This window comes from Chionomys nivalis, chromosome 21 (genome assembly GCF_950005125.1).
Source record: "Chionomys nivalis chromosome 21, mChiNiv1.1, whole genome shotgun sequence".
Classification (NCBI taxonomy): Eukaryota; Metazoa; Chordata; class Mammalia; order Rodentia; family Cricetidae; genus Chionomys; species Chionomys nivalis.
In genome coordinates, this window is record NC_080106.1 from 56,346,067 (window position 1) to 56,365,685 (window position 19,619).

General features: G+C 41.2%; 1 protein-coding gene and 1 pseudogene across 1 annotated transcript; both read right to left on the bottom strand.

Annotated features, from left to right (window-relative positions):
- Positions 1-4,549: 4,549 nt before the first annotated feature.
- On the bottom strand, positions 4,550-8,373 carry LOC130863402 (olfactory receptor 2H1-like). Its single transcript, XM_057753343.1, has 2 exons — positions 8,217-8,373; positions 4,550-5,331 (listed from the first exon to the last, which is right to left on the bottom strand). The coding sequence occupies exons 1-2, from the start codon at positions 8,371-8,373 to the stop codon at positions 4,550-4,552; spliced, it is 939 nt and encodes a 312-aa protein (XP_057609326.1).
- Positions 8,374-18,681: 10,308 nt separating this feature from the next.
- LOC130863404 (olfactory receptor 2H1-like) lies at positions 18,682-19,619 on the bottom strand (annotated as a pseudogene).

The window sequence follows — 19,619 nt, forward strand, 5'->3', positions numbered from 1 at the left end:
TGTTGTTATTTTGGGGCATAAGCTAGCCAGGCTACCAGGAGCTGGGGTGGCAGGAACACAGCCCACAGCTCCCCACTACAGAATGGCCCCCAACGTGTGGACAACTGAATCCACAGAAAGCTTGGGAAAGAATAGAGTAAAGCATATTTTCTTGGTAGCAGCAATTTCTCGGGTCTGCTCTGCTTGCTAGAGGCAAGCAAGCACTCTCATCTAAGAGAAGCTTCCTGACTCACCTTTAGCTGCAAAATTCTGCAGCTCATTAAGAGGTCCTGCCATGAAACACTTAAAACGGTATTGGTGAAAAGCTGACTGCATGCTTGTTTGTTTTCAGCCATAGCAGGAAAAAAGTTGTGCTGTTTTATTTAAAATGCTGGCTTTCTTGGCCATCCTACCATGGCAAACTCTGACTCCTTGAGGCAGGAGGGCCGACTACAGAGAGAGGACTTGAGTGTTGTCTGTTGCAGCTTGTTTGCTGGCAAGGACCTTGAAATGCCACAGATTTGAGGTGATAAACATGCCTACAGCCAGTACCTCAGCCATGAGGCTGGAAAGCTAAGGAATGGGCTGAATCCAGCCATCAAAGCCACGGCTTTCGTCCTATTGATATTGCTTGGTAAATTAAAGACTCATGTGGTCAGAAAAAGAGAGATATACAGTAAAGAGAGATTCAAAGACAAATAAAACTTTAAATGATTTACAGTGTGTTTAAAAATATATGCAGGCTGAAAGTTAAAGTTCTTAAAAGAAAAAAAAAACAAAAATAAGGAAGTAGTTGGGTGTGGTAGTACACATCTTTAATCCCAACACTTGGGAGGCAGAGGGAGATTGACCTCTGTGACTTCAAGGTGTGGCAGTACACACCTTTAATCCCAATGCCTGGGAGGCAGAGACTGACGGATCTCTGAGAGTTCAAGGACAGCCTGGTCTACAGAGTTATTCCAGGACAAAGATACACAGAGAATATAAAATAAAAGTAAAAGTAAACAAAATAGAGGTTAAAATAAAGCTGCACAAAGATGGAAAACAATGAGAATCTTAATACTATAGGCTATTATGCTCTGTTTGAATTGTTTGAATTCTGAGGAAGGAGCAACAGTTGCTCAAAGATGTTTGTTTATAAATGCTACTGAACTAATCCAACATAGATATTTTGAAAATACCTTAACTTCAGAATTTGGATCTAAGGATATGATACTTTGGAAAAGAGATTCTTCTTTTGTTTTCACAGATGATGAAACTCTGCGGATTGCTTCCATCCCAACATGGTATGATAGACCACGCCCTCCTGAAAGGTTTCTGTAAACACCTTCAAAAAATTACTTCACTCAGTTGACGACTGAGATGACCTAGCACACAGGTTATATCTGATTAACAGCGCCCCCATTCAGCAGGAAGCAGTTTGGAGAGAAATAACTACGTCCATATTCCCAAATATTGTTTATAAATGTTCTTTTACATTTAAAGGGGGATATGATATAGGTATGAATAATTTGCATTGATATGGATTTTGCTTTAGTGATTTAAATTTTTTTTTTTTTTTTTTGGTTTTTCGAGACAGGGTTTCTCTGTGGTTTTGGAGCCTGTCCTGGAACTAGCTCTGTAGACCAGGCTGGTCTTGAACTCACAGAGATCCACCTGCATCTGCCTCCCAAGTGCTGGGATAAAAGGCGTGCACCACCACCGCCCGGCTAGTGATTTAAATTTAAGGTCAATTTTGTTATATGTATATGTATTTCTGATATTGATTAAGGTATTGTGATTGTGTAGCTCATGTAAAAATGTTATGTATATAAGTTGTTAATGAATAGTTATCTATAATAGTCAAGTTTGTAGTCATGTTAGATTTTCTAGATGTACATAGATATATTTTAGATAGACATTCTTCATATCTTTCAAAGACTACGGAATATGCTATTTAATGTTTTAATAACTTAGGACTTTTCATGACAATGAGACACTCTGCTCCTGGCAGCACCGATCTACTTCAAAAAAAAGATGGGCATCGAAGAGGCTCCTTATGGAGTTTGATAGCCATTTGGGCAAGAAACTGCTCTTGCCTGGACTGTTGCATAAACTGGACACAAAGAACCCGCAGAGAAAGTTGTCCCTTTGTCTTTCACATGCACATGTTGGCAAGTGGGCACACCACACACACACACACATACTAACATACAAAAAGAATAAATGAGTATTTGGGGTGTTGGTATCTTTTTTAAAGTGGAGAGAGGAGGGAAAGAAGGAAGAGGCACAGTGCTGCATCAGCACTGACTCATGGTTTGGAAAAAGTTAAATGAGAAAAGAAACTGTGCTGAGGATGAGATCCAGAGCTTCCCTCTGGAGTGGAAAGTTTACATTCTGAAGTGTCTATTAAACATCAAAGTCTAGGCTGTAGATCAGGAACTCTTATACACATGTCTGGAAGTTGAGGGTTGGTCTCTATTGGATATAGAATCTATGGACAAGTAGCATTTAAGGCCAGTTGCTTTTTAAAGTCATAAGATTGTGATTTCCAGTAGAGAGGGCATGCAGAGAAGACCCATCCAAAGAGCAAGCCCTGAATGGCCTGAGGCTTAGGTGTTACAGATCTCAAAGATAGAAGAGCAAAAGAGTCTGAACAGGGACAGTAGAAGGGGATAAACCCTGTAGAGCCAATGTCCTGGAACTTCAGAAGAGCTTTGCAAAAATCAAGGAATGGAGCCAATCACAGGATGTGGAGACTGGAGACTCAGGAGTTCAAGATCAGTTTCCATATTATAATCAGCTCAAGGTCAGCTTGGATTACATGCAATGATGTTTGAAAAAAAATGAAAGAAAGAGGAAAAGGAGAGAGAGAGAGAGAGTTATGATGTTTGGTCCTATTCTAGGTCTCTGTGAAATATTGAGTAGTAATAATAATAACAGTGATCTTAGTAAGACCACTGGTTCTGTGGGGATGGTGAAACCAGTTTTATACTGGAGTGTGCTTAATAGAGAAAGGGAAACTGGTCAGGGTAGCACATGCCTTTAATCTCAGCACTCCCATGGCAGAGGCAGGCGTAACTCTATGGTTTGAGGCCAGCCAGGCTATGAAGTAAGTTTCAGGACAGCCATGTCTACACAGAGAAACCATGTCTTGAAAAACAAAACAGAACAGAAAGTGGGGAGAGACGGAGGGAGGGAAGGAGTCTTGAATTGGAGGCTGCAGTACTGAGAGCTTTTTTGAAGATATGAATGTAAAGGAGCTCAAAGAACTCGAGATTCTCCTGCTTCTGTGTCCCAATTGCTGAGATCACAGGTGTGTGTCTCTCCCTCTGAAAAGCATTTTCACCTAGTGAGTAAAGTGGGGAAGCTAATTCAAGTGGGTGAGCATACAAGTCACTAGTGTTCATTGTTGATGTTACAGAATCACTGATGAGCCCTGCCCATGATACATATTCATGTAATTGCTATGGCATACATTGTTCTACACTATACTTGGAAGAAACAACATATGTGCTGGACAGATCACTCAGCAGCTAAATGCACTGGCTGCTCTTCCAGAGAACCTGGGTTAAACTCTAGAGCCTATATACTGGCTAACAACTCTTAGAAATTCTAGTTCCTGAGGACCTGATACCCTCTTCTGACTTCCATAGGCATCAAGCACACACATGGTGCACAGGCAAATACGCAGGCAAAGCATCCACACAGAAAAATTCAATTAAAAAAAACAACTAAAAAGCATGGACAGTGTCATCATTATTGTCTAAGCAGGTGGTGCATGTTCAGAGTTGTATATATGCAGATAGCACACTCATACCAGAAAACTGGTCACTCAATTTAAATCTCTTGCTTGAAGAATGGAGACAGTGTGCTTAACTGGAGCCCATGACTATCAACAGAGTGAAATAGAACAGTGTTCTGGGGGTAACTCTATGAAATAAATAAACACAGCATTATCAAAGTTCCAACTTGTCATGGTATGGATGTAGAGTAGCCTCCTAAGGGCTCCTGTGCTTACTCTATCTGGTGGCACCACTGAGAGGTGATTGAAGTGTGTTTGTGCTGACTTTCTCCATGGATGACCCATTGGTGACATCACAGCAATTGGGCTATTAGGACATGGGTCCTAGTCAGAGGAAATGGGTCGTAGACTGTTCCTGTGAGGGAGTCATCATCAGCATCACTCCTCCATTTCCTTAGCAGTGAAGGGGCCTGGTGGTCAGCACTGTGACTTTCTGTGCTGTATGTAGACTGTTTCAGAACATTTTCATGGGAGACATGTTTATGGTTCCCGTTGACCCTCTGGAAAGAAACAGACCTTGGCAAGAAGAATTTCTTCTAAAGGAGGGCTTTTTAAAGGTATTTCTGTGTATTCCCTTGTATGTCAAAGGTTTTTTTTTGTTTTTATTTTAACCAAATATTGTGCTTTCCAACAAATGCTGTCCTTGGAAACTAGAAATGTATCTCTCCTGTTGTACACATCAGTCATTCATGCTCCAATTACCAATTTCTCCCTAGTTTTGTTCAACAAGTCCTAATATGTTTACCATGTGGGCCTAGCAATCCTCCTGCCATAAGTATTTTTCTGTTAGATATTTTTGGAGTCCCCATTTTTCCCCCAAAGCCTCGAGAATGCCCTCTTTACCTCCTTGTTCCTCAGGGTGTAAATGAGAGGGTTGAGCGCAGGCGTTCCCATGGCATAGAAGAGGCCAAAGAACTTGGCCCTCTCTTGAGCATAGGGATTTTTGAGCTGCAGATAGACCGCAATGACTGAGCTGTAGAAGAGGGCGACCACAAGGAGGTGGGAGGAACAGGTCCCCAGAGCCTTTTTCCATGCTTCAGCAGAGTTTATCCTCAGCACTGCCCTGGCGATGGCGCCATAAGAGATGAGGATGAGGCTCAGAGGCACAACCACAAGGATGACACTGGACACAGCTAACTGAATCTCATTAAAAGTAGTGTCCCCACAGGAGAGTCGAATTAGAGATGGCACTTCACATAAAAAGTCATCTATCTGCCTATGGGGACAGAAGGGCAGATGGAGGGTGGGGGGTGTCTGGACTATGGATTGAAGCAGCCACATTTTCCAGGCCACAGCTGCCACCTGCCAGCACAGGCGGGGGTGGATGATAGTGGCATAATGCAGGGGCTGGCAGACAGCCACATAGCTGTCAAAGGCCATCACTGTCAGGAGGATGCACTCAGTGGTTCCCAGGGATAAGAAGATGACCAGCTGGACAAAACATCCCAGGAAGCTGATGGTCTTTGTGGGGCCCCAGAAGTTGACCAGCTTCTGGGGCACACAGGTTGTGGTGAAGCAGAGGTCCAAGAAGGAGAGGTTAGAGAGGAAGAAATACATTGGAGAGTGGATGTTGTAATACGAGCGGCGGGGCTGCGTCCCCGGCACCCGGCCGCCTGCATGGCTTTACCCAAAATAATTCATGGAAACTGTATTCTTTTAATCACTGCCTGGCCCATTAGTTCCAGCCTCTTATTGGCTAGCTCTTACATATTGATCTAACCCATTTCTAATATTCTGTGTAGTACCACGAGCTGGCTTACCAGGAAAGATCTTAACCTCCGTCTGTCTGGAGTGGAAGAATCATGGCGACTCCCCGACTCGGCTTCTTTCTCCCAGCATTCTGTTCTGTTTACTCCACCCACCTAAGGGTTGGCCTATCAAACGGGCCTAGGCAGTTTCTTTATTAATTAACCAATGAAAGCAACAGATTAATACAAGACCCACCTCCATCATTTCCCCTTTTTCTGTTTAAACAAAAAAGAAAGGCTTTCACTTTAACATAGTAAGATTACATATAGCAAAACAGTTATCAAGCAAGGATTACAGTTACAATATTTATTTATATCTATTTTATCTTTTATCATAACTAAGGAAAACTATAACTATAACTAACCATTCTTCAACTCCATCAAAGACTCCAGAAGGATATAATATTACCTAAGTAAACAAGAAATAAGAAACGTCAAACTCTAGAAATGACAGAGACATCTAGCTGCCTGGACAGTCACCCAAAGTTCCGCTGTACCCTTGAGGCATCCATCTTCGGCCTACAGGTGCATAGAATCCAGCAGACATTTCCATGAAGAAGGAAAATTCCAAAGACAGTTCAGTCACTATCTGCTGTGTCCTGCAGAATGTCTCATAGACTCTTTCATGAGTCAGGAACCCCGAAAGATCATCTCACCTTTAGGCAAATTTAGCAGTCCTCTCTCTGTGGGTTCTTTGTGTCCAGTTTATGTATCAGTCCATGCAAGAGCAGTTTCTTGCCCAAATGGCTATCAAACTCCTTAAGGAGCCTCTTCGGTGCCCATCTTCCTCTTGAAGTAGATTGGTGCTGCCAGGAGCAGACATGTCTCATTATCATGAAAAGCCCTAAGTTATTAAAACACTTAAATGCCATATTCTGTAGCCTTTGAAAGATATGAAGAATGCCTATCTGAAATATATCTATGCACATCTAGAAAATCTAACTAACATGACTACAAGCTTGACTATTATTTATGATTATCCATTAGCAACCTATATTTCCTAATTATACATTACATTTTTAAATGAACTACACAATCACAATACCTTAATCAAGATCAGAAATACATATACATATAACAAAATTGACCTTTAAAATCTATACCAATGCAAATTATTTATATCTATATCACATCCCCCTTTAAATGTAAAAAAAATTCATAAACAATATTTGGGAATATGGGCGCAGTTTTTTTATCTCCAAACTGCTTCCTGCTGAATGGGGGCACTGTATTTAGATCTTTCATGGTGTAACCTGTGTGTCAGGGTCATCTCAGTTGGCAGTTGAATGAAGTAATTTTTTGAAGGTGTTCACAGCAACCGTTCAGGAGGGCGTGGTCTATCATACCATATTGGGATAGAAGAAATCCACAGGGTCGCATCCTCTGTGAAAACAAAAGAAGACCCTCTCCAAAGCATCATATCCTTAGTCCCAAATTTTGAAATCATAATGCCCTTATATCCATTCTGGTTTAGCTTGGCAGCCCATGTAATGAAATGTCTCTGTGTACTTAGCTCCTTTACAGTCAAAAATTTTAAAGAAAACATAATAATACAAAGAATCCAGACTCTCTGTGAATTTTCCATTTTTACGTGGCTTATTTTTTTTTTATTTCTTTTAATCTACAACTATCTGTACTGTCTCTTTAAAGACTTTACCCTTTTTTTTAAAACCATTAACTTTATTTTCTATATTTGTTTTTTCTCTCTCTCAAGCCTACATACAGTCACCAACAGTGTGGTCTTTTATGTCTGAATCCGTTTTATTGTGAATCTGTAATTTTTTTACTATCCAGGAGCATTTCTTAAAATGTTAAGCACTTTTTAAAAACTTAAGTTGCACCATGTAGGGGTAATACGGTACCGCCTGTGTCCTGCCCAGTTGAAACCTTAACTGCGCTGTTATTACAGTAATTATGGTAATTCCTGCCTGAGACCAGCACAGTTCAGCATGGTGGAGCTGAGGCACTCCTACCTCAGAGCCATTTGGTGCCCCTGAGCCACAGCATGTAATGACTTCCTTTTAGGCACACAGCGAGTCTAGTTGCCATCAAACAAATCGTAGCACTTTATTCCAAATGTTCCATTCAAAGACTCTTTTTCCCGCAGGAGCCAGACAGAGATCGCAATGGCGGCACAGTGCAGAAAGTCGGCATTTTAAAACAGCCAGTTTTTTTTTTCTGCTGCTGAGTCAGGACAATTTCTTTGCGGCACGCAACCCACCAACAGCAAAAAAACTGTCTTGAATTCTCTCTGTGTCCTTTTTAAGCCCTCTCAGGTTTTACATGGAGTTTATTAGCACGTTGGGTGCCACTCTGTTGTAATACGAGCGGCGGGGCTGCGTCCCCGGCACCTGGCCGCCCACATGGCTTTACCCAAAATAATTACACGGAAACTGTATTCTTTTAATCACTGCCTGGCCCATTAGTTCCAGCCTCTTATTGGCTAGCTCTTACATATTGATCTAACCCATTTCTAATATTCTGTGTAGTACCACGAGCTGGCTTACCAGGAAAGATCTTAACCTCCATCTGTCTGGAGTGGAAGAATCATGGCGACTCCCCGACTCGGCTTCTTTCTCCCAGCATTCTGTTCTGTTTACTCTACCCACCTAAGGGTTGGCCTATCAAACGGGCCTAGGCAGTTTCTTTATTAATTAACCAATGAAAGCAACAGATTAATACAAGACCCACCTCCATCAAGTGGAGCCTGGGATCCAATGTGGACAGCAGGAGGATGAGTGTGTTTCCTAGGAGTGTGAGGAGGTAGGAACACAAGACCACCAAAAAGGGAATCTTTTCGAGGCGTGGGTGTTCAGAGAAGCCCAGGAGAATGAAGCCCACTGGGGAGCTGTGGTTGACCATGGCCTGTTTATGCTATGAATCCAACTGGAGTTGCTCTCCCATCATCATGGATCAATGTGTCAGGAAGTTCTGCTATTTGGACATTTCTGCCTTTGTCTTCTTGGGCACATGTCCCAGCAGCTCCTTGTGTTCTTCTCCTGCTCCTGGTCTTCTCCTACCGCTCTGTTCAAATGTCTAGGGATACCAAGGAAACCCAGAACAGATGAATCCTTGTACTGGAGCCTCTGATTGTTTGGTTATGGGCAAAGAAGCTGATTAAAAACATAAATTCACTAATTAGTTTTCATTGTCACTACAAATAGTTCCTAAGCATATGTGATGATCTGAACACTGGACTGTTGAAGTTGTTCCTTCTGTGTGGTATAAATGACAATGAATTGTGTTGCTGATTCTGTGGTCACATTTGTGTTCTATTTAGTTCATGTTTGTAGAAGTTTAACCAGTGAGATATATATATATATATAAATTCTCATGCACATAAAATTAAATTTAAATAAGAGCAATCTTTATGGCTCATAAATCTGGAACAAACATTTTACCATTAACTGAAAACCCTTACCTCAACTTATCAATATATGTATGTGAAAAAATTTAAGAAAAAATTATTATATCTACAATGACTGTCATATGATACTATATGACATAATTTCTTAAAAACTATAATCATGGGGCTGGAGAGAGGACTAAATGGCTAAGAATATAAACTAATCTCACAGAAAATTTAAGTTGGATTCCCAGCACCCATGTTGGCCCACTCACAACTTCCCAGATTTCCTGTTTCAGGGGATCTGACTCCTCTGGGTTCCTCAGTCACCTGTACACATGTGTGCATCCTCAGACACAGACACACATAATTAAAAACAATAAAAACAATATTTTAAAAAAATGAAAAAAAAGAGAAGATACAATCCTGGCATTGGTCTGTCTTAGGTAGGAGTGAGTTTGAGACAGCCTGGCTACAAACTGAAACCCAGCCTCACAAAATAAAACGAAAAAAATGACCAAAACCCCAATGCAGTTTACTAATGAAAATCTAAAGTAGGTTCATTGAATTATTTTCATTTCATATAAGTCATAATTTAGTATCTTAAGTACAATTTACTCCTCTCTGCTTCCCTTACTCCTTCCTTTCCTCCTGGTCTCCCTCCCTGTCTCTTCCTCCATCCCTCCCTCTGTACCTCCGTCCGTCTTCCTTCCCTTTATTCTTTGAAAGGCAGGGTATTGTTTCATTGTAGAGACTGATGTAAACCTGACTATGTAGTCCTGAATTAACTTGAACTTGAGATCCCCCTGTCTCAGCACCGTAATGTTGAAATATGGGACATCTAGAGTTTTGTTTTACATAATTCTTGGTTAATAGCATTCAGATACATTCTGAAATATTTTATTTTGAAGTAAGATTATGTATTTATAAAACTTACCAGAGTGTTTTCCCCTCACACTGTATTTCCAGAGTCCTTTTTTGGGGGAAGGGAGGTTTGGTATTTTTAAGACAGGGTTTCTCTGAAGCTTTGGAGCCTAACCTGGAACTAGACTGGCTTCAAACTCATAGAGATCTGCTTGTCTCTGCCTGTTGAGTGCTAAGATTAAAGGTGTGCACCCCCACTGCCTGGCCCAGAGTACCATTTTTATTTTGAGTATTGAGAGCATGGTGCTGCATCAAGGACCTTTCCTCCTCCATATTTTGTTATGCATTGGCTAAAACAATGTGGTCTCTGAAATAAACTCTACAGGAAGTGAATTCAAAGAATTTAGTTTTTAAATATATTATATTTTATTTTATGTATATGAGTGCTCTACCTGCATGTATGATTTTATGCTAGAAGAGACCACCAGAAACCCATTATAGATGGTTGTGAGTCCCCATGTGGTTGCTAGGAACTGAACTCAGGATCTCTGGAAGATCAGCCAGTGCTCTTAACTACTGAGCCACTTCTCCAGCCTTGAATTCAAATAATTTATCATTGATATAGTACTGTTACCTCACAGACTCCCCGCATTGCAAAGTTGTCTATTGTTCCAATACCTTTGGAGGTGTCTTTGTTAGGGTTTTCATTGCTGTGATAAAACACCACGACCAAAGGCAACTTGGGAGGGCAGGAAAGGCTCATTTCAGCTTATAGCTCTCAGGTTACATTTCACTGCTTAGAGAAATCAGGGCAGGAACTGAAGAAGAGACCATGGAGGTGTGCTGCCTAACAGCAGGTTTGTTTTCCATGGCTTGTTATTTCTTCTTTCTTATGCTATCCAGACCCACCTCCGCACAGTAAAGGATGCCTTTCCTCCATTAATCAAGAAAATGCCTCATAGACTTGACTACAGGCAAGATGAGGGTGGCATTTTCTCAGCTGAGGTTCCTCTGCCCATATAACTCTAGCTTGTGTTAGGTTAACCAACTCAAACCTAAGCAAACAAACAAACAAAAACCCACCAGGCCAATAGGATTTCTTTTCACATAGGATCAAGTCAAATATTACATACCATTTTTAGCTAACCAGGTTACTGTAGCAGGCCACATTAAGTCACTAAGCTAAGGAACTGCTTCAAATATTGGACAATGTGAATAGACCATGTGCCAGAGCTTACAGGCGGGAAAGATGAGTGGTCTCATGCATTTGAAAAATCCAACAGGTCATTCAGCATCCTCAGAAGCCATGTGCCATGGAATAAAGTTACTCAGTCAGGAAGAGGCAAAGCTGTAGAGAACAGTGTTGCGTCCCTAAAGAGGTGATGCTACTGTTTGGAAAGAGGAGATCTGGGTCACTAAAGCCCCCCCTTAGAGGTGGCAGGCAGTGATAGCCACTGTGACAACTGAGAGGCAACAAGTGTGACCTGTGGAGAGGATGGTTGGCTGTGTCTCCTCAGAGGTCCCTTCTTGAAAGTTTAGCAGTTCTGTGCCATCTGAGTGTGTTCGTGCATGCCTTTAATTCCAGAACTCCAGAAGCAGAGGCAGGCATATCTCTATGAGTTCCAGGACAGCAAGGTCTATAGAGGGAGACCCTGTCTCAAAGGGAAAAATATCTGTGTTGTCTTTCCTTGTCCAGCTTAACTGAATCTCCTTCTGCTTCCTCCTCTTCCTCCCACATTTTCTCTCTGAGGGAAGAGCTTTTAGCCAAATTATCAGTGCTAATTGTTAATAATCACTGCAAAAGTCTGTTTAAGTTTGAAAAGCCCTTTGCATGCCTTTCCTGCTCACACTCACTTCCTACCCCTTAAGAGGCATCACTCTTATTTATAATATGTTCCCCTGTGTTGTTTTATAGCACTGCATTCTTGTGTTACTAAAAAGCAATTCAAGGACATCTTCCTCAACTGTGAACTCTTCAATACCCTTCCTGCATCCCTGGTTGTCTTTCTCTCCTGGTCACTTTGTGTTTATTATTTTCAAGCTTCTCAATGTTCACCATCCTTTGTCTTCCTGGTTGTTGTTGTTGTGGTGTTTCAAAACATTCCCCCTTTTACCTGATCTTCTAATTCTGAGACATCACCAACAAAACAAAACAAAACAAAACAAAACAAAACAAAAAACCTTTAAATACTACCTGATAGTCTTCCAGTTATGTCCATTTTCATGGATGTCTCCTTGTTCTTTACTGATCACTAAAGACCTATCCATGCACTGTAAGGTGCAGGGAATGGGTTGTCATATCTGCTCTTGATGGCGTCCACATCCTGTCTCTGTTACCATGTGCTAAACACTTTCTGCACATCTGGTCCTATGCTACATTTCTAGAATAATCATGGGCAATATTTCCCTTTACAGAGGAGCAGTACCTGAGCATTGAAACAATTTGCCCAACACTACACAGCCAATAAGACCAGGCCTGGACTCTGGGCCCTGTTTGGCTTTCTATTAGGTACTCTAGTACTCTACATCAATTGTGCAGCCCAGATACAATGGCTGCATTCTGCCTTTGTTTACAGATGAAGAGAAACACAGAGAGGTTAAACAATTTGTTCAGGATAATACAGTTTGTGACAGATGTGGCTCTATTCTTGAAGACATGGGGTATTTTGATGGACCATAGAAGAAAAATCCCAGGACTTACCATGATCAAGTCAGAATCTTCTCACTTTTGACACCTAATGCTTCTTCATGATGAGAAACTTCTGGTCTGAATGGAGTCTCCACTTAATAGTCACAGCCTGAAAACTGAGACCAAATTGATGACTTGTGCTCCTTTGAAAGCACTGGCATAATGGCTCAGCAGTAGTGAGCTGTGAATGCCATGCTGTACTTCAGAAAGTACTTTTCATCAATGTCATTACATAAATACAACTACCGTGTTTTGCCTTTGATTTCCAGTGAAGAGATGGACACACAGACAGGCTAAGCAATTTAGTCAGGATAATATAATATGAGTTTTGCTTGAACCAACAGAGAAGGCCTCCAGGATCTCACCACATCTCACCACTATTCAGCCAAAGTCAGGAAATCGCCTTCCCTTTCACTAGCACTGGGGGTAGAAGGAGAGATCCCTGGACTCCCATCCCATAGGGACCCATGCTCATTAGTTCTCCCAGGACTCTGGGGCCTCTGCCCACTGTTGAATAATTAACAACTGTTGACAATGATGGTTAAGAGTGGAGTGGGTGGAGGTCAACATTCCATTAGACTATTCCGTGTTGAAAAGGTCACCCTCTGCTGCTTTGTATCGGTAGGGAGCATGATGGCATGATTTTATCTATGGTGTCCTCTTGGGTGTCCCATTTATTTCTCCTAAGTGTTGCTTCAGCCCTCTCAATACTCAAGTATTTTATTTTATTTTTTATCTTTGTTAAAATTCAAGTACAGTTTACATAAATGAAGTACTTAGGTTAAAAAAAAAACTATTATCATGTATTCATTAGTACATTGAGTTACATTATATTGTGTTCACATATGTGTGGAGGCCCAAAAGATGTGAGCCTATTTCCACCTTGTCTGAAGGTCAGAGAGTTTGAGGTTGCTCAAAATTGTTAATAATCAGGGCTATGCCTTCTAACCTAGGGTGTGGTTACTTGGTTCTTTTGACATTAAAATGACCTATACAACTGGTGGTGGAGGCACATGGTAAGATTTACTGAAGGAGGCAGAGGCAGGAGAATCACAAGTTTGAGGCCAGCCTGGGCTGTTGGGAATTTTTTTTTCCTAACAACAGCTCTCTGCTGACGCATATTCCCAATCAAGCCAAATCAAAACAAGCCAAATTAAGAAATATCCATGTTTAATGGGATTCCTGTGCTCTCGGGTGGCCTCAAGGGGGAACTGGGAGGCCACGAACAGGACCACCAGGAGGAAGGAAAAGGGACCACATGATCCTCTTTTGGGAGTTCACTTAAATGCTCTTTGGGAGTGACATCCTGGTATTTGAAGTCCAGACCAATACAACTCTCAGGCTTGGGGGCTGGGGGCTATGCTTCCAATTTAACTTAGGCTACATGTTTTTGCAAGGTGATGGTGGAGCATGCCTTTAATCCCAGTACTCTGAAGGCAGAAGCAGAAGGATCTCTGTGAGTTCGAGGTCAGCCTGGTCTACCAGAGCTAGTTTCAGGACAGGTTCCAAAGCTACAGAGAAACCCTGCCTTGAAAAGCCAGAGAGAGAGAGAGAGAGAGAGAGAGAGAGAGAGAGAGAGAGAGAGAGAGAGAGAGAAGACGGAGGGAGGGAAGGAGGGAGGGAGGAGAGAGAGAAAGAAGGAGGGAGAGAGGGAGGGAGGGAGGGCCCATATAAGTAGATGTACTCCACCCTGACCAATGGTCAAGATATTCAAACATACTTCTGCTCCTTCTTTTGAAATAGGAGGTTTGCCTTGGGGGAGGCTGCCTCAGGATACTTGGTCTATGGTGGGTTCACTGCATAAACAACAAAGAACTGAGCACATAACTGTTCTAGTTGTCCTTTGTGTCATGTTAAAACAGTCTTCTCTATTCTTCCCCCTGTTGTATGGGGTATAAAAGTGTATGGGAAATTAAAGGCAGGGGAATTTTAGTATTCACTCGACTTCCTCCCAGTACTATTCTGTTTTCTGTTTTATTATTTTCACTCATGTCATTGTTCTCTTTGCTATTTTTCTAACTCCTGGTAAGTAGTATTTTTGTCAAAGCTGTTCTCCGACACATATATACGCAATGTATTTTGATTATATTCCCCTCCATTACCTTCTCTTGTTTCACTCCTTCCATTGTTCTCTCCTTTCCCCCAACTATTTTCATGTCCTTTTTTTTTTTTGGTTGCAACACAGTGAGTTACATTAGATTTGCTTAAAGCATGGGCCCCTCCTTAGTGACGACACAACTGAAGACAATGTCTCTTTTCTCCTTCTCAGTCTCATTATATATAAATGAGCTGTAACAGCAGACAGTTTATTATTTATATACTTCAAAAAGGATGGCACTGAATCAGAAGCAGTGAGGATATGATAGCAATCATGTAGAGATAGCCTCTGTATTGTCAGGAGCTGTGGGGTGTAGGCCAGAGATGCAGCCATGCTGCTTCCTGCAGCAGCCTGTGGAGATCTTTTCACAGACTTCTACATAAGTGAAGATGGGATGAGTTTGCTGAAGGCAAGAAATTCAGTGTGAGCCAATGTAAAGCAGAGAATGATTTTCTAGGGGAGAAACTCTCTACAGACTCAAGCATCGGAGATGGGTACTCAGAGCAGGGTAGAGCACATAGAAAGTGTGTGTGTGGACTTCTCAAGAGAGAGTTCCTCTTTAGTTTCTCAGTAGTTGCTATTATTTTGGCAGCCCTCAAATATCTCATAAGGTTTCGAAGAATATTTCTCCTCTCTTTTTGGTTTTCACTGCCTGGGAGACCAGTCATCTGCAGCCCATTGCTCAAAGGGAATCCACAGATTTGATGTACTATGATATTTTTTAATCCGAGGGAGTAAGGGGGAAAGACACACACTCTCTTGATAGCTTCCTTCAGACATTTTCTACCTTATTCTTTTATATTCTCTTCTCTATTCTTATCTCTATCCAGATATGTCCATTCTATCTATCTCTCTTGATATTTTCCTTCTTGCTTTCTCAATGTTTTTCTTCTTATTCTCTCATTCTTGATGTTTTCTTTTTCATTCTCCCATTTTTCCCTTACAGCTTATATACCCTAGCAAAATCTTTCAAGCTATATACATTCTGTTTTTCAAGTAAATGATTACAAGGAATACAAGTAAAAAACATGTTTTCCATACATCTTAACGTAATTAAACATTTTATGTATTACAGGGGGAAACCAGTTGTCCCAAGATCCCATGTACATTCACATACAAGCATCTTGTTATACACTGACAGAGTGTAAGCAAGCAAGCAAGCAAGGTGTTTCTTCTCAGCCAGTTCTTTTCCTGGCAGACTCCAATTTGTGATTACAATTAAAGGATGAACCACTTTATTAATCATCTTGAAAGGTAATCTTATAAGGAATCTCAAATCTAAACTTTTATATATGGAGAAGAATCAGTCAGCTCTCCTTTATACCTTTAAGGACTCTTAAAAGAAATCCCACACTAGCTCAAACTGAGTATAATAGAAAGTTATTTAATTAGTGGTAAACTCACAGATCTCAATCCACTGCTGGAAGGGAGAATAGCAACTGAATCCCACAGCAGGGAAAGAAGCCAGAAGCATGCTTTCTATCGGCATATATAGTATAAGAGGCCACACCCAAGTGGGCAGGCAACTAAAGGCTACTGTACTGGTGGTAGGAATTCCTACAGCATATACACACTCATCAATGGCTTTTTATATCAGGATATTGAGGGCAGAAATTGGTATAAGGAATTAATCATCACCTTTGGTATCAACCAATCCTAGCAAGAATTCCTTACAGAATTACTCACTCAACTATGTGCCTTTCTAAAACTTTAGATTATCTTCTTGGGTTTTTCACTTCAAAGCTATTTAACAAACACATCTTGGTCTAACTTTTGGTTATTTTAAAAGCTTCGTTTCAGCTATGATGCACTCTGAAATCTGTAAACACATCTCTCAACATTAAGATTAAAAGAATTTAAGCTATCTGGACTGATGGTACTCAACAGTTTTCCTTAATCTTAACCTAACCGCAGTCTATATGGCTCCTCAATAGAAACTCATGTGGTCTAGCTGTGTGACACTTCCTTGTTTTATATTTTATCCTCAAAACTCTATTTGAATTAACATTATTATTATCAATCAGACAGTACAACTTAGGAAGAAACCATCTTCATAATAATCTGCAGGTTAAAATGTCCAGTAGAAACAGGATGTATCCATGAGATAAGCACACTATATTGCAGACACTGGGGGTCTTCCTATACCAATTCACACCATGTCAGATACCAGAGAAAAATGGCAGTGGCAAACATGTAAAGGCACAACAGAAGCTAAGGACATTCTGGAGTCTGTGGTTTTATGCCCTTGCTTATCTGAGATTCACCCATCAGGGATTTGCCTCCTGGTGGGCTGACACCTTGAACTTCAATCACCACCTGCTGCTCCTCTGACATTGCCACTGGCATTTGGCCAATGAGATTATAGGCTAGCTCCTGAAGAATCTTGGGTAGGAATACAACCTGATAAGATGAAAGCACAGGTGAAAAGTGTTGTTTAGGGTCCAGAGACCTGTCTTTTATGATAAATGGAGGTTCTTGTGAGATTCCTGGAAAATTGCAGGTTTATGGCTGGGAGAGGAAAGTGGTTCCTGAAGGTAGTGTGTGCTTAAATCATGATTCATTGCTGTTTTAACATTCATATTTGAAACTTCTCTCTATGTAAACAACATTCATAACATATGTTAACTGTGCTCCAATTCTGGATTCTCAGCTGGCAAAGGCTTAAAGCTGATTCTGGGTAGGGGCTTCTTTCTTTTCCATTTCCTTCCATTTTCTCAGTCTGTCTGTTCTTTTTCAGTTTTAGTGGTTTTTGTTGTTGTTATGACCACTATCTGACAAGACTCAATTAAAGGGGTAAGGGATTAATGTTGGCTCATAGATTGAGGGGATAACATTCCTCCTGATGGGCAAACATGGTAGCAGGGTATGAGCAACAGAGCAACACTGGATTCTCAGTCTGGAAGCAGAGAGTAGACAAACTGGGGCCATGGCTCTATAAGCTCAATGCCTGCCTCAATGACCCACTTCTTCCACATAGGCACCAGTTCCTAAAGGTTCCATCACATCCCAAAAGATTTCATTATGTCCAGATGCATGAGCTTATAGTGAGCATTTCACATTCAAACCACAACCTCTGTCAGGAGAGAAACAGTTCCTTGTTGCAGATAGCTCTCATCATGTTGCTATATCCTAATGTTATGGGGCAGTAGGCTTCATGCTCTTCCAGAAATGGGAATCACAAGGAAATGTCCCATGACTCCAAGAGACAAACATAGATGATAGATGATAGATGGATAGAAAGAAAGAAAGATACATAGATAGATAGATAGATAGATAGATACATAGATAGATACATAGATAGATAGATACATAGATAGATGGATAGATAGAAAGAAAGAAAGAAAGAAAGAAAGAAAGAAAGAAAGATAGAAGATGGATAGATGGATGGATAGATAGATAGATAGATGGATAGATAGTCAATGGATACATACATAGATAGATAGATAGATAGATAGTAGGTGGCTAGATGGATCGATAGATAGATGTTAGATAGATAGATGATAGATGATAGGTAGATATAAATGATAGATGATGGATAGATAGGTGATAGAAAGATCCATGAAAGATGGATAGGCAGGGATATAAGAAGTCACTAGATTATCAATTCTCTTCCATTGTAAGATGATCAAAGGGCATCTTTATAAATTTCAGATTTGTTATAACCTAAGGCTTTGCTTGCATGGCATATGCTGATATACAGATGGAACAGCTGGGGAGAGAAGATAAATCAAGAAATACCCAAGTTAGAGTTTTCAGATTTTTGGAAACAAATGAAATAAAAATATGATGGAAAAGAGAGGAAATATCAATAGTTAATAACGTTTGTGCTTAAGATCTATAAAGGAAATGCATGTATCCTCTCTCCTCCTTCCTCCCTCTCCCCAGTCACACCGTTCTACTACAGTGGATCAGGTATGTGGCTTTGGAAGTTGATCACTTAATTTTTTGCAAAAGTATATTTTCATTGAAATAGAATTATATTGATTTCCCCTCCCTTTTCTACCTCTAGCTCCTACCAGATTCCCTCTCTTCAATTCCTCACAAGTCTTTTCTTTCTCAAGTTGACAGCTTCTATTTCTCTTATTATTCTTGTTACATAAGATGTATGCACAAATATAAAAATACATCCTACATATCATGAAGAAACATTTTAATTCAGAAAGCATTTTGCCCTCAGATCTCCCCAGATTTCCCATCCTTCCCCAGCAGCCTCCAGAATGCTCTCTTGACCTTCTTGTTCCTCAGGGTGTATACAATAGGGTTGAGTGTAGGAGTGCCCACTGCATAGAAGAGACCAAAGAACTTGCCCCTCTCTTGGACATAGGGATTTGGGGGCTGCAGGTTGACAGCTTTGACTGAGCTGTAGAAGAGGGTGACCACAATGAGGTGGGAGGAACAGGTCCTGGAAACTTTCCTGCACCCTATTACAGAGTTAGTTGTGAGCACTGCCCTGGCAATGACACCGTAAGAGACAAGGATGAGGCTCAGAGGCACAAGCAGAAAGATGACACCTGCAACTGCTAACTGAATCTCATTAAAAGTAGTGTCCCCACAGGAGAGTCGAATTAGAGATGGGACTTCACATAAAAAGTCATCTATCTGTCTGTGGGGACAGAAGGGAAGTTTGAGGGTGGGAGGAATCTGAACTATGGACTGGGCTAAACCTATAACCCAAGCCACAGCTGCAAGTTGCCAGCACAGGTGGGGCTGGATGACGGTGGTATAGTGCAGGGCTGGCAGACAGCCACATAGCAGTCAAAGGCCATCACTGTCAGGAGGATGCACTCGGTTGTCCCCAGAACCATAAAGATGAAGAGCTGGACAGAGCATCCCAGGAAGCTGATGGTCTTTGTGGGGCCCCAGAGGTTGACCAGCATCTGGGGCACACAGGTGGTGGTGAAGCAGAGGTTAAAGAAGGAGAGTTTGGAGAGAAAGAAGTACATTGGAGAGTGGAGCCTGGAATCCAGTGTGGAGAGCAGGAGGATGAGTGTGTTTCCTAGAAGTGTGAGGAGGTAGGAACACAAGACTACCACAAAGAGAATCTTTTTGAGGTGTGGATGTTCAGAGAAACCCAGGAGGATGAAGCCCACTGGGGAGGTGTGGTTCACCAT